Genomic DNA, 17,032 nt, shown 5'->3' with positions numbered 1-17,032 from the left:
GTTTAATGCTAGTGACAGCTGGTTTATATGGGTAAGAAACCATTTTCTCTCTATAACGTCAAGGTGAGTGGTGAGACTGCAAGTGCCGACGTGAAGGCAGCCGAGGCGTTAGTGGAAGATTTTTTTTTTTAAATTTAATTAGCTATTACTTATGTCCCATGGGTAATTAAATGCTGTTCTATATTTTGAATAAGAGTAATTTGTAGTATTTATCTATCTGTTCTATCTATCTGTCTATTGCCAGACGCCATAATCCCGTAAGGGGTGGCCACAAAAAAATCGCCTCCATGTCGCCGTCCCCCGCTATTTTACTGCCGTCCTCCCAGCTCACACCTCTCTCATATACCTCTCCACTCCATCCCTCCATCTCATCCTTGGCCTCTCCCTTCCTCTACCCCCCTCCACGTCACTCATATACCTCTCCTCGTCAGTCTCTCGATCTCCTTCCTCTCCACATGGCCAAACTACCTTAGTGTGTTTCGCCTAATGCTTCCTGTCACATCCACATCCACACCACAACGCTCCTTCACTTCCTCATTTGTCAGTCTGTCTCTCCATGTGACTCCACATGCTTCTCTCAAACAACTCATTTCCACTGCCCTCAAGCTTGACTTGTGTCCCTCCAACAAGGTCCAATTTTCACTCCCATACGTTAGAGTTGGTATCACAATACTGTCAAGCAGTAACTTTTTCATTTCCATGCCTAATTCCTTGTTTCTTACCACTGTTTTGAAAGAAACAGCAACCTTTCTTCCTTGTTGTATCCTTTCAAGCACATCACCCTCTAAACTTACATCCTTACTCATCACACTACCCAAGTACTTAAACACACTCACATTTTCCATTTCCTCCTCATCTACATTCAGTGACTCCATTTCTCTCGAAGACCTTAACTTTATTCTTCCCTACATTTACCTTTAGATTCCGTTTCTTACACATTCTCCCAAACTCATTCACCAAGCCATGCAGCTCTCCTTCATCTTCACTTAACAACACAGTATCATCTGCAAACAACAGTACAGTGTTTCCACGCACTGTCCTCTTTCATTAGGACCGCTCCAACATCCACTGCCCTACCTTGTATCTCTATTATAACCCCATCCATATACAGATTGAACAATCATGGAGACATGACACATCCCTGTTTCAATCCAACATTCAAATAGAAAAATTCACTCAGTTCCCTGTCCACACGTACGGAACCACCCACATACATACTCTTCACGGCATTCAGCAAATTCCCATTTACTTCATATATTTTTAATACTTTCCACAATCCTTGTCAATCCACCCTGTCATATGCTTTCTCCAGATCCATGAAGACTGCACACAACTTATTTCCCTTCCCTACCTTTTTCACTATAGACCTAAGACTGAATATCCGATTTACACAACCTCTTCCATTCCTAAAACATCCCTGTTCTTCTCCAACAAATTCCTCTGTTATTTCCTCAACTCTGTCAGCAAGTATCCTACCATATACTTTTCCTGTTACACTAAGAAGACAAATGCTGCAATGATTACCACACACTTCTGTTTCCCGTTTTCCTTTGTACAGGGGAATAATTATGCCTGACTTCCAGTTCACGGGGACTTTACCTTCCTTATTAATATTAAAAGTGTTTGGACATAGGTGTGACTTCGTAATATGTATTGTATATCTGACTTCTGACAGTACTGTATATGCATTTTCGACTTCGGATCAAATTGACTCAAAATGGATCCGTCGGCATGTAACCCGGTCTTAAGTCAAAGACAATTTGCACACACACACACACACACACACACACATATATATATATATATATATATATATATATATGGTTCAGAATTGTACCAACAAACGTTTAGGCTTCATGGATTTAAATACAAGAAACAAAATTACTCCAATGCTTTGTAATCTGGAAGTATGCTTTGGTAATTAATCAAACACATAACACAGAGGCCAAATGACGAGTAAAAAAATCATGGATTATCCGAATACTAACCCCTCTCCTCCCATTCACCATATCCTCTGAGTTAGTGAGGTATTAAAATTGCAGAAAACTTTCACGTTGTTTATACCTTGACAGTTAATCCTTAACTGTCGTTTGATAGTGTCGATTTACCCTGGGAACAGACAGAGGCTATATGAACCTGCTTTGATGCCGTCTACTTACATGTCAGCTACCATTTGTGTGGAAGGATGACAATCGAAGCTTTGAAATTTGTGGATATCACGACTATATTGCGATATTCGACACATATCTGGTCATGACAGGTGAATTATCAACAAATAACAATTCTTTAAGTTTTTGTCAATAGGTGCTATTTTACGTACAATACTATGAAGCAAAATATTCATATGATTACCCCTAAAGGATACTGTAATATTCGGTACACGTGTACTCGACATACAAAGTACAGTTGGTCAACTTTCCAGCTTTGCTTATCGTTGCGAACCCTATTGTTCTGCAAGGTGTGGTCTCCCGGATTTACAGTGCATGAAACGTCGAATCATTCAAATCTGGAAAGAGTGTGGTGCAAGGATATGGACGGAGATGATGGGTGGTGTGGCATAAGGGTTGAGAGAGGTCTGGATGTGACAAGGGAAAATGAATGATTAAAACTTTCCACATCCATGTGAGAAGTTTTCATGTTTTTGTCAATATTATTATTATTATTATTACTATTATTATTATTAGTATTATTATTACTTATTCCAAAATTGTGATCTTTCAAAGACTATTTGGCCTAGAGCCTGTAAACTTGACAACTTTTTCGAACAGCTGTCTGCTTTTGGCCGAATATGGTTGCATTCTATCAACCGGATCTCTGAATATTATATGGATCAAAGAAGAGTGATTCAGCGATGCAGTGGCAAGAACCACTTAGGCTAGAAAGCTGAGCTTTGACTACAAATAGCCTTAAGGCAGACGCAGGCCGGAATGGAGTATGCCTCCAATTGGTTGATTATTTTCTGAGATCACCTGGAGTAAAAAATTGAGACTTATCTGGATAATTCGGATGTCACCTAATTATCTATGAAGGATTGAAGCTAGAGCCACCAAACTTGGTGGACTGTGATGACCTAAGGTGACATGCACAAGATCAGTGACCCTGACCTCGCCTAGGGTAAAAAAAAAAAAAAAAAAAAAAAAAGGACTTTTCTGGATATTCCTGATGTCACCTAATTTTTCATGAAGGATTAAGGGTAGACCCACCAAAATTGGTGGACTTATGTACTGTGAATGCCTAAGGTGACATGCACAACATCAGTGACCTTGACCCCTTGTGGGATAAAAAAGAAAATGGGATTTTCTGGATATTCCAGATGTCACCTGATTTTCCAGGAATGATTAAAGCTACAGCCACCAAATTAGGTGGATTTATAGACTGTGATATCTAAGGTGATATGCCCAAGATCAGTGACCATGACATCAGTGTCCCTTTATAGCATGACTTCTAGTAGGCAATGACTGTGTGAAGTTTTTCTCTATCAGAATTGTCCATCGACATTTTTATGGTGTTCTAGTATTCACTGGAAAAACTTATGATAAATTACGAAAAAAAAAAAAAATGCTGAACTGTACAGTATTATTGGACAACAGGGAATCTTTGAAAGCTTGTGATATATGTGCAAGTCATTCTGAGATAAATTAGGTAAAGAAATAGAGTAAAATTCATCTTACAGTCCCTCCACTCTCACTAATCCAGCCTTCCACCTACCCATTCATATAACCACACATTTTGTCCACTCTGATGTGTTTTCTTGCTTTACTATCCATTTAAGAGTTGCAGTATAAGTCATTCAGGTAACGTGTATGTTTTTACGGAAATGTCGTGACATATATGGTTTCCTTTATGATGAGGTGATTGTCATTGTAATGAACCATGGACGTGTTCGACTCTTAGCAACATAGTATAAATCTTGTGCGAAAATGTAGCAGACACATGGGTAACATGCACCATTATGATCAAACACCGAAAAACTGGATGTGAAAAACGATGCAATATAGTTAGTTACATAAATACGAGTATATGAATGATAGACACCCCCTCCAACACACACATATCAATATTATAATGATCCGATTTCTGTATGTTTCTTGGTTTGTCCAACCCTTGTCGTAACATAGCAAAAGCGGGGCATTATAGCGCAATTTCTGTCAGAGCAAGGCATTGCTAAAATGTTCTAATTTGGAGAATACAACAATTTTCAGTCCAATGGGGCCACCGGTTCCCGAGTGCATATAAGAGAGAGAGAGAGAGAGAGAGAGAGAGAGAGAGAGAGAGAGAGAGAGAGATTTGAAAGGGGTGTGAATGGGGGGAAATTGCGAGCCGATGAGAATAAGAGTAAAGTGATGAAGTGTTCTAGGTTGGTAGATGGTAGGAGTATGAATATATTTTGAATGGTGAGTTGCTTGAGGAGGTAGAGTGTTTTACGAATTTAGGGTCACCTGTTGCTGTGGATGGGATACTTGATGCAGAAGTGAAGTGTAGAATGAATGAAGTAGGAAAGGTGCTGGGAAGAATGAAAAAAATGTTTAGATGTCGTTCGCTTAGAATGGATGTAAAGAGAAGGCTGTATGAGGGTGTAGTGGTACCGACTGCATTATATGGGGCTGAAACTTGAAATATGGGTGTAGCAGAGTGGAAAAGTTTGAATGTAATGGAGATGAGGTGTCTGAGGAGTATGTGTGGAAGAACCTATATGGATCGAGTGAGAAATGAAGTGCGAAGGAGAACTGGAGTTGAGCGGGAGATGGCTGATCAAGTTGAGCAGAGGGTGTTGCAATGGTTTAGGTATATGGAGAGAATGGATGATGAGCGACTGGTGAAAAATGTAACTGGATCGGACGAGAGAGGTGTAAGGCTGGGAGGAAGTGCACAAATACGATAGATGAACAGTGTGAAGAGGGCGATGGATGCGAAAGAGATGTCTTGAGCAAGGAAGAGTGGCTGTGCGTGATAGAAATGATTGGAGAGAAACTGTGAATGACTAAACGATGACGGCTTCCTGAGGGGATATTCTCCCGCATTTGGTCTGATCAGTTGATCAGATCAGGCGCAGGTAAGAGGATTAGCCCATTATGATGTGGCAGGGTAAACCAGCTCTGCTGTCGGGCCTTGCTGCGAATGTCGCTGATTGCACTGCGCAGTTGACCCTCGTGCGGTGTGGTGCAGTGAGGATTTGTCCCTTCTCCCTTTGGGGCTAAGATGCAAATGAATGTGTTTGAGTGGATGATTGCATTGGGAGTGTGTCGCCCTGTCTCGACTACCTCCCTTTCCTTGGGGAAACAGCCTAAGCATATGTATGTATATCTATCTATCTATCTATCTATCTGTCTATCTGTCTATCTATCTATCTATCTATCTATCTATATGTACATTTATTAATTTATTACTAGGGAGTAGGCAGTAGCACCAGACAAGCAGGGTGGAAAGCTGATAACAAGGAGAGCTGGAGCTCCCATTTCATCGGCTCTCGGGACTAGCTTCTGACCATCCCTTTTTGCTGAACTTTTTCAGTGTTTTAGCTACACTGAGAGTAGGCCAGCATGTTCTCCAATACAAGTTCCTCTAATTGTCAGCACGAAACTACATGCACATTGCACATTACACTTCTTATTCAAAGTTTTATTAAATGTGGCGTCATATCATCAAGCCTCAGAGTTCCCGAGGGGGGAGGGGAAGGGAGGATGAGACCATCAAAGCCCTCACCTTCTGCTCCACTCGACGACCAAGCAAGATACCAGGAATCACTGTCTGACTCACTTCTTAATTTTTGCAACATTCTAGGCCTTCCCTCTAACTTTCTCACTGTTGAGCACTACCTCTCCTTCTCTAAACCTCACCTCCTCTTCCAAACTGAGACTCAGATGTCTGAGACGACTGACGGCAAACCATTCTGTGTATCTTCCTAAATTATACCCATTTCAAAACTAAAGGTGGCTGTGATGTATAAGTACGAAGCAACACATCTTGCTCCCTTGTTCCTGAACTTGAATATTCTGAATTATCTACCTGGCTTCGGATTTCCTGTCTTTCTCTGACTATTGTGTTGTTTATCTATCCCCTAATTCTGCTGACCGAAAAATTCTTCAACTATCTTACTTCTGAGATGGAACACATCCTATCAGTTATTTTTAACTTTCACTGAAATCTCCAGTCAAGGAGTTTTCTAGGTTTACCACCACCTTGGCTTTTCTCTCGTTTCACTGATCCACCTGGTGAGCAGCTTGTACAACACCCTGCTTGTATCCTTGACCGCCTAGGAAAGAATCCCAACATACTTGGCTTAAAACTAATCCTTCTACTTACAGTGTTAATCTTTCCTGTCTGTGGGGCTCCTCCGATTACAACCTTATCACCTTAACCTGACCTACCACTCCAGTCAGGCCTGTTGACCCTACTGCGAAGCGGCGATTGATACACTTTGAATCTGCTGATTGGGGGGCCGTCAGGCAATACTTCCTTAATTTTCCCCGGAATGATTACTGCTTCCAAGGCAGAGAGACATTGGAGTGTTCCCTGTGCAACCCGTCTCTTGGGCATGGAGACATATATTCCTTTCTCATATCCTTCGACTAGTATATATAAAAAAAAGATGTTTAATCACTCTTATTGAATTGCTGTCCACAACAAAAAGGCCTACAAAAGGTACCGGAGCCAACCCAACCCTGAATCTCATCTCTTTTATGTATCTGCCCGGAATCGTGCTAAATCTCTTCTTTGCCCTGCTAAAAACAATTTCATTACTCGAATTCTTCACGCTCCTTCTGACACCTTGCCAAAAACCTTTCCAACAACTTTTCCTCATCATCCCTCCCTCCTCTTTTTCACTCTAATGGCTCTGTGGCCATTTCTTCTACTGATAAAGCAGAACTCTTTGCTGAGACTTTCTCCTCCAATTCACCTTAGATGATACCGGGGTTGTTCCTCCATCACTTCCTCTAACTTCATCACGGCTGACATTAAAATGTCTTCACTTGATGTATTTTCTGCCATCACTAGCCTCAATACCAACAGGGCATGCAGGCCTGATGGATCCCCTCCTGTTGTCGTCAAGAACTGTGCTTCTGTGCTTACACCCAGCCTAGGTAAACCCTTTCGTCTTTGTCTGTCAATATGTACCTTTCTTTCTTGCTGGAAGTTTGTTCTTATTCAACCTGTCCCGAGGAAGGGTGACCATTCCTATCCCTCTAACTATCGCCCAATTCCTTTAACATCCTATGCTTCAAAAGTTTTCGAGTTTATTCTTAACCAAAAAAATCAATTAGCGGTGCCAAGGCACAAGAAACCCGTCTCCGGCAGTCGTTTTAGTGCTGACGTATAAACACAACAGGAGATCTAGTCAAAGATGCATAATCTCAAATTTGGGGTAAATCGGGCGAAAATTGACGATTTTGTGCCCATTTCAAGTTTTAGGCCCAACCCACCTGACAAAGAGCTCCCTACCACTAACTGGGGATGACCCCCTCTGATGTAATGAGCCATGTTACTTTATTTTTTATATGTGTCCGACTCTGGGCATAGGCTTCACAGCCTGCTCCCAAGGCCCAGTAGTCCTCCTATGTACCATACACCTCCACATGTTACCACTTCGGCGCTAACACCCACCGTCCATATTGAATACATGCTAGGGCTGCCTCATACAGGACTGGTGCATTGGTATCAGTAGGGGTATTTTTATGACATGGTGGCGGGTTTTGCAGTTAATCAGTAAAGTCTGATTTTATGAAATTCAAATCCTTAAACTGTTCCCTGCCCTGGCGGGGATTTGAATCTGGGTCCGGTAGGACAGCAAGCCACCTCTATTTTGAAAAATACACACCTTTAAGTTTTGGTTTCATGTCGATATGACGAATTTGAAAGGAGTTATGGCGAAAAGAGAATTTTTACCGTCCCCGTTCTTTTTTTTTTTCACATTTTTTGGCCCTACAGGCTGGAGTTTGGCCCATTTTGGCCCCGAATTTAATCATGTGATCAGAAGGTCATAGCCCATCATCCCTGTAATATTAGTCAAAATCTCACCTGTAGTTTTTGCGTTTTGTTAACAGATAGACAGACTGACCGACCGACCGACCGACCGACAGACAGACAGACAGACAAACAAACAAACAAACAAGCAAGCAAACAATCAGACAAAACGGATGAAAATAATACCCATTCCCGAACCCCTCCGGGGTGGGGACGGTTAATTAAAATAAAATAAAACATCTTTCCTATCACAACCTTCTCTCTGATCGTCAGTATGGGTTCCGCCAGGGACGCTTCGCTGACGATCTTCTCACCTCCTGGTCATCCTCCTTCAGACTCCTGGTCATCCTCCTTTCGGGATTTTAACGAAAGCTTTGCCATTGCATTGGACATCTCAAAGGCTTTCGATAGAATTAGCCATAAATTTTTAATTTCCAAACTGCTCTCCTACGGTTTTCTATTCATCTATCTATGCCTTCATCTGTAGCTTCCTTTCTGATCGTTTATAGCTGCTGTTGTAGATGGTCACCATTCTTTTCTTAGAGCCATCAACAGTGGTGTTCTTCAGGGCTCTTTCCTGTCACCAACTCTCTTCCTTTCATTCATCAATGACTTTCTTATCCGTACATCTAACCATATCCACTTATTCCCTAATGACTCCACCCTTCATTTCTCCATTCGCTAACGTCCATCTCAGCACTTATTTCAACAAACAAGGAATCTATGGCTCATCTAGGGTCTGATTTGGTTCATATCTCTGATTGGGGTAAAATTAATCTTGTTTTTAATGCATCAAAACTCAGTTCTTACATCTATCAACTCGAATAAATCTTCCACGGGAGTGCCCTTTAATTTTTAAAATTATCCTGCCCAATACAGCATCATCTTTAAACATACATGAGGTTTCATTCTCTCAGGATGTGTCTTGGAAAGAACCTAATTTCATTCCCTCTCTTGTAATATCTGCTTCCAACAGATTAGGTGTGCTGGGATGACCCCGTGCCTTCGTTACCCTTGCACAGTTGTTGACTTTGTAGGCAGTCTTTATTTACCACTGTGTAGAGTGTCACGTGCGGGGAGGCTCTCCACATACAGATCACTTCAACAAGGTGGAGTCAAAGGCTTTCTGTCTCATTAATTCTCCTCTTCTTACTGGCTCCCTTCAACCTCTGTCTCTTCGCCACACTCTTGCATCTTTAAGTCTTTTCTATCGTTACTCCAATGGTCACTACACCTCTGAACTGCCTGCTTGCATCCTTCCAGCAGTACGACGGGTGCATAGCACCCGTCTGGCAACAAACTCTTCTCCCTTTTCCGTCCAACTCTCTAATACAAAAATCAACCGTTACTACCAGTCCTTCATGTATGCAACAGGTCAATTCTGGAACTGTCTTCTTGTGTCTGTATTTCCTACTGCCTATGATCTCCAGTCTTTCAAAAGCTGAGTGTCCAGGCATCTCGAAATGAACAGATCTTGAATTTGGCTTTTTGTTATCTTTTTTTTTTTTTTTTTTTTAGGGAACAATTTGCGGGCTCCTGTCCTTTGGTTCCTTCTTTCCTGCAATAAAAATGTACATTATGTACGAATGTATGTGTATATTATATATATATATATATATATATATATATATATATATATATATATATATATATATATATAAAATTTGTGGTAGGTGGGGGCGCTCATCCACTCACTCAATGTAGTGCTGCTCTCGGGTGTCTGCCCTGTTCTCTTCTCCATCCTTCTTTCCTTCCATCTTCTGTTTTTCTTTCCTTCATTCTTTCCTCATCTTTCTGCCTGCGGGTGACTTTACACTCCCTCTTCTGTCTTTCATTCCTTCATTCTTTTCTCTTCCTTCTGCCCGTGGGTGACTCTACACTGAGTGACAAGCCAAATGGTTTCATGTACACCAGGAAACCATTTACTATGCTGGGTGGTAACCATATAACCAAATTTTGGCGCATGGTGGTTTAGTGGGTAATTATTGTGCTCCAATCGGATTGAGCTGGTGAAGGTTTATATCCAAGGGATGGTTGGGGTTTATTGCTCACGTAATGCCACTGAGGGATGAGTGATGTTGGTCACTCTCATCTTAAATGCCAGGACCAACTGCCTAGCCCCAGGCTTCTACGCTCCTCATGGAGCAATATAGGACTGGATGATGATAATGATGATGATGATGATTATATATATATATATATATATAGATAGATAGATAGATAGATAGATAGATAGATAGATAGATATAGATATATATATATATCTACCTATCTATCTATCTATCTATCTATCTATCGATATATATATGGATATATATATATATATTTATATATATATATAGATAGATAGATAGATAGACAGATAGATAGATAGATAGATATATATATATATCTACCTATCTATCTATCTATCTATCTATCTATCTATCTATATCTATATATATATATATATATATATATATATATATATATATATATATATATATATATATATATATATATTTTGGATCGTATCGTTTATAAAGGCTCCAAAACACTTGCATGTATCGGCCATGGTCACTTAACTGTGGCAATCCACGCTTTTCGGTCTCTGTCAGCCTCCCCATTCAGTTCCATATCCTTGATGTCAAACTTTGTGACCACATTCCAGGTCTTTGTCGGTTGGTCTCTCGCAACCCTATCCCCGACTTTCACACTTCTCACCTTCCACATCTATTTGTTATCCTCAGTCCTCTCAACATGTCCAAACCAACTGTCTTCCACTCTTCATCACAGTACCAATACACATCAGTCCCATCATGCTTCTCAACTCTTTATTCACAATCCTCCCCCCCCCCTCCCTCTTCCTTCGCTGCATTCAAGAACGCACTACACATCCATCTAATTGTCAGTTTTGTACGTTTCAGCCTCCAAATATTGTTTTCCTTTACTGACCAAGTTTCACTCCCATTTGGCATTACATTCCTGACATATTTTGCATACGAAGATCCCTTAACATCGAGGTAGCGCGATCTCATTGTCAGGATAGGCAACAGCTCCTTGAACTTCTCCAACCACTCTTTACTCTAGCCGCAGAATTACCTTCGGCCCCACCTCCACACGAAAGACTCACCAACAAGATCAATTCTTTAACGCCTAAGAATCTCTACATGCTCCCCCCGTCACACTAGACACACGAATTCAGCATTATCTCAATGTCAATAAAAGCAACGAAATGTGACAGACAGATAAAGAATGCGTAGCATCCACTTGGATATACAGTGATAAAACATAAATGCAATTAAAAGAAATTCTGTTTGTACTTGAACAAAAAGAAAAAGTGCTACTGTAATATCACTCTATATCCAAGTCCATGTTATGGTTTCCTCACACATTCCTTATCTGCCTGTCACGTTTAGGTGGTTCTATTGACTTTTCACACACACGACATAGGACTCTTTACACTCATTTACCTAACTAACCTTCATACCTTCTTGCAACTATTTGTTGCCTTTATTCTCAGTCCTGCCGCACACCGAGGCCTTCATAACGCCAGGCACATTTCTTCCTGGAACATGGCTACTCACTCCTTTTTTACAACTTCCTATTACTGCCTAGAGAGTACCTTACTTTCTTCACATGTTCATCAGTCCAGCCTACTGGGAAGCGCTGACGAGGAGCATACAAATGGTGATGCCATGTACCCTGGGTGGGGCAAAGCAGTTTTAGCATCTACCCGGAAGCTAAATCTTGTCACAGTCCCAGGCAGCTTGTGACGGAAAGAATTCTAGTCCCTCCCAGGTGCACTGTTGTCTGTCACAAGGGGTCGCCAGATACCCGCATGGAGTATGTGCTGTACAATACTTACAGAAGAGCCCCGCCGAAGTAGTTGCCTACCCGTGGTCTCGGGTCTGCTTGGCCACAGACTGAGGTTTAGCAACAATATTAGCGTACTGAGGGACATATCTCTATCAGCTAACACTGCATGATTATGCTTTTGCTTTTAAACCACACCATTCACATACTGTCGTATAATTTCTAAACAATCTCCAAATCAATCTTTGCCAGCACCGCGCATCACGTGCATATTTTAGATCTGAGATACTCCATCCTTCATCATTCAGTACCTTCCCATATCCCTTTCAACAATTTGTTTCAGTCTCTCTTATAACTCAGTTCATTCGTACATACTGTACAGTACATACATTAACTGACTGAGTTGAATAGGTGGTTAACGATCATGTTTGGCGATGTCTGTATGCCAGCTGGATTTTCGAGTACAAACTGTCGTGGACATTTAAAGTGAGTGCTAGTTGTATGACCTTTCATATGTTACATCATATTGGTTCTGTGTCAGTTCTCGCACTGCCATATACAGATTCCGATACATACAAACATAGACATTAAAGCACGTCGACTATAATATCCATTACTCTTTCTAAAGACACACCTTCCCACTTGACTGTCACTGGGAGCGGTAAATTTTGAGTACCATCCTTCTTCCTGAGGATTTTGGTCCTGCATGTGGAATAATATGGATGCATATATTATACAACCCTATCCTAGTGTGTCGCGGAGACCATTCAGTTCGGTAGTGTGAGGAGTTGGGATATTTTAACCACGTTCTGAAATTAGTCAACAGTACGAGTATGTGAGTCTGTATGAACTTGAAACTTTCCTAGCAGAGATCCTCAGGGTTCTCTTCCTTCACCCACATTATTCAACCCATTCATGCATAATATTCCTACACCCCAACCGCCGACAAATTTTGCGTCATATAAAGATACCATTACGTCACACCACATCATAAACACAGCCTGCACACTGCAACAATACAACCTCAACACATTTTAGACATGAGTCAAGGACAGCGGTCTGACAATAGCCCCTGCCAAATCCACCACTACATTCATGATCAAGAGCACCTATGAGCACAGGTACACCCCTAACATCACACTGAACAATATATCATTGCCACAAAACTCTCCCATTATGATCCGTGAAGTCACATACACTTGATTCACCTTGAAGGACCATATGCAAGAAAGACATCAAGTGGTAATGCACCCCCAGACCCGAAGCACTCAGTCCAGTTACCGGAAAAGACATTGGGCAACGAAAACAGACTCTCTCTTTACAAACAATAAATCAATTCTGAGACTACTGAACCTTCCTGGCATGGATCCCCATCCTGCCTACTAGTCACTACAATACCTTGGAGACCATACAGAACAACATTGTATGTACTGTATCATCACTTGCTGCACCACCCCTATAGCTTATTTACACATTGAGACTTAAGTCCTCTATTAGAGAATAACACGATATGAAAGGCATACAACTGTATGCAGCATTATATGTCAGCATACAACACCTGCCATTACATGTCAAAGCACACAGCTATGCACATAAAACAATCACCAGAACTACAATGAAACCCTCTTCAACAACATTCCGCACTTGCAAATTTGGAACACAGACATACTCATTTCTATTGCAGGGCATTAAAACACCTCGACCGGAACACTATATTACAAGCCCCCGGTCCCAACATCCACCCATCGGAAATATTCTTAAATACAGGTGATCAAGTTCTTCTATCTGAGCTTAGATCAATACATAACTTACCCCTCCTCAGTTGCCTGCGTATATGTGAGCTGGGTGGAATCACAGACGTCATGTGCCCCGCTGGTAGTCCACACAGCATAACATACTGAACCACTGTGCAGCATATGCCACACTGGCACTTCATTATTCTAGAGAAACTATGGGAAAACTCCATGGGGGCAGTAATTTATCCGCCATTGACAGGACTAGTTATTCAGAAACCAAGAGCGGCTGAGCAAGAACAACAACAACGATCCAGACTTCCTGACATGCTTCCAAAAGACTTTTCATTTAACTTTCTCCACATTTCACCATCTTTAAATACAATTATATCTCATCCTGTCCTGCTCCTTTCACGTTCCTCAACTTTCTGCATTCTTTTTAACAGCGACACTGTCACCATCATTACAGGGTATGTATGGTAATTCATTCAATATTTCAAATGACATAATATGGTATGATATATTTAATTTTATATAATGATGTAAAGCTAACCGTGACAAACAACTAATTTTTAAGATACTTCAAAGAATTATACTAATGTATAAAAATAGTGTTAATCGTGAGAGTACATGAATATCAACCTGAATTTGACTTTCCCCATGCATGGCGAGGGCCCATGTCAGAGCTAAGCTCTTACATCCTTACATGAAAGTACGTTTTCAGTATGTGGGTGCAGACTTTCCACTTGAAAACTGAAGTTACTCTCTTATCGGAAAATTCATCGTTTCACCAGTGCGTTAAGCTATTATCAGCCATATACTTCGCGGTTGCTGTGAGAACAAAATCTTAAAAATGATAATCTGATGTTATATCCAACAAATATATCGTAAAGGGTGGACACGGTTTGTACTGGAGGTGAGGTAGCTGGAATAGAGAGAGAGAGAGAGGAAAAAAAAAAAAAATAGAGAATATGCCAAGCCAAAAAAAACTTTTATCACTTCCAACAGGTGTTTCGTGCGGGGTGGAGACAGCCAGTAGTGGAGGTGAGGCAGGGTATGCCAAGTTTCACAATCACTCGCCTACAACCAGGCACGTCATACAGACTGACAGTTGCGGCCATGAACCACAAGGGCGTCTCAAATGTCAGGCAACTCGAGGTGATCACGGCCAGCGTATTGCAGCAGCCCAGAGAGTCTAGTGCAGGTAAGTACACGCTGCCTTCTTGATTTGAACCTGTGCAAACAACAGCCCAGAATGTCTTGTATAGGTATGTAAATAATACCCTCGCGGTGATGGAAACTTTTGCCAACAACATCTCAAAGAGACCAGTATTGTCAGGTCATCAAGACCTAAACTATCAGCATGGGAGACTGTCTCTAACTACATCCCCTAGGGATCATCTCCACCCAGCTGTTTTCCACATGGACCTGTTTTCATCCCACTGATCCATTTGCCCCCTTGCACCCATTTTCTCCCATGGGCCTAATTCTCCCATGAACCTATTCCCCCAACCCATTTTCCATTATGAGCCTATTTTTGCCATGGAACTTTTTTCCTGAATAAATTGATTTCACCCATAAACCTACTTTCTCCCATGAAGCTATTTCTCAAAAGGACACTTTTAGACTAGAACCTATTTTATTACCTAGCTCGGGACGGAATCGGGTGAGGTATTGGTTTTGGTCAAGTTTCATTGTTTGTTAGCAACATTACAGAAACATGGCTGAATGAAATTACATGAAACTTTCAGGATATGTTAGCGCTGGTCCCAAAAGGACGTGATTAAATTTTGGAGGTAGCTGATTAATCCTGAAAGGTCAAAATCAAGGTCATGGATTTCAGAGGGCTATAACTTGAAACCTGTTGAAGATAGCAATATTTACTCTCATCAGCATACAGAAGATCCTATATGAGCTTTCATTTGGCACCAAAACCTTTGACCTTGAATGATCCTGAAAGGTCAAACTCAAGGTCATGGATATTCAGGGGGCTATTACTCAAAAGTGGTTGCAGATAGATATTTACTCATATCAACATATGGGAAGTCCCATGTGGGTTTTTAATTGGTACCATGACCTTTGACCTTAAGTGACCTTGAAAGGTCAAACTTAAGGTCACGGATACTCAGGGGGCTACAACTCGAAACTGACTGAAGATAGAGATCTTTACTAGTATCAGCATATAGGAAATCCCATTTGGCCTTTTAACTGGTACCATGATCTTTGACCCTGAGTGACCTTGAACAATCTGATGCAAGATCACGGATTTTCAGTGCGTTATAACTTGAAAACGGTTGCAAATAAAGAGATACTTCCTATCATCAACATAGAGGAATTCGTATATGGCCATTCTTTTGGTACCATGGACTTCGATATTCAAAAGGCAAACACAGTGTTTACGAATCTCCATAGTGTTATATGTTTAACCGGTAGAATCCCATGTGGGCTTTAAATTGGTACCATGACCTTTGACCTTAAGTGACCCTGAATGGTCAAACTCAAGGTCACGGGTTTTCAGAGGGCTATAACATGAAAACGGCTGAAGATAGAGATATTTACTGACACTAAATGGCGGTACAGAATCATCTGTCAATAGAAAACCGTGACAGTCAGACAAAATTAAGAACTCTAGGCAGCGAATGTGGTGGTTCTTTGGAGGCCACCACTGGCAGGGTAAGGCTGGCGGCATAGGGTTCTCCTGATTGTCATCAAGTGACTGTGCCAGCTTTGGTTATTGCTGTCACAGTCATGCTCATCAGTGAAGGAGTGCGGATTCAGTCTATTATTTGCCAACATCCACTGTCTTAATACTAATCTGAATTCTGTTCACTTCTTCCTTGAGTCCATATCCCCTCTAGCCCTATTCCTCACATAAATCCAAAGCTCTCCCTCTACTGAATAATCCCCATACGGTTTTCCTGGCTTCCATCTTCTCATTAACTTTCATATCAAGGGTGTACACTACTTGTTATACTGAAGAATATGCAATTGACCCTACCGTGACCATCACCTCTATTAATTCTGATTGGTCATTATACAGGCTAAATATATCCATGTAGTTTACTAGAACCCACCGTATTTGACTCCATTACCGCACAGTTGACCAACCAGAGTTGCACCCTTATTACTGAAATAATTGTATTGGGCTATTTTAATGCCAGTAATGTAGAATGGTTATTGGATTCTGCTAAGAGCGATCATGCTAGAATAGAAAGCGAGCTGTTTGCAGAATCACTTGATCTTAAGTAACTGGTTGAAAAAATAAAACAACCCGAATGCCAGATAATCCTGACCCTCGTGCCTATCTCTTGGACGTATTCCTAATAAATAATCCAGACCAGTACAAGACAGAGGTAATGTCACCACCTGGATCATCCGACCACAATCTCAACAATGCTTCATTCGTCTTTTGCCCCAAACCTCCCCGTTCTGAACCAGTGACCAAATGGCACTTTGATAGGGCATACTGGGATGGATTCAAGAATTATCTTTCGGATATTCAGTGGCAGTCTTTCCTCTCTACTGACATCAATTCTGCACAG

The 17,032-nt window shown here is 41.2% G+C and overlaps 1 protein-coding gene across 1 annotated transcript in view; it reads left to right on the top strand.

Moving 5' to 3' along the window:
• Positions 1-17,032, top strand: part of LOC145405506 (neural cell adhesion molecule 2-like) — a 119,447-nt gene that overhangs the window by 69,813 nt on the left and 32,602 nt on the right. Inside the window, exon 8 of the mRNA XM_080276852.1 lies at positions 14,499-14,694. Coding sequence (XP_080132978.1) covers positions 14,499-14,694 — 196 coding nt within the window. The remainder of the gene's footprint in view (positions 1-14,498; positions 14,695-17,032) is intronic.

This window comes from Coenobita brevimanus, chromosome 67, assembly GCF_032717465.1.
Source record: "Coenobita brevimanus isolate Jiangsu-jjx chromosome 67, ASM3271746v2, whole genome shotgun sequence".
Taxonomy (NCBI): Eukaryota; Metazoa; Arthropoda; class Malacostraca; order Decapoda; family Coenobitidae; genus Coenobita; species Coenobita brevimanus.
Note: the sequence above shows the minus strand (reverse complement) of the source record. Positions and strands in the feature narration are given on the sequence as shown.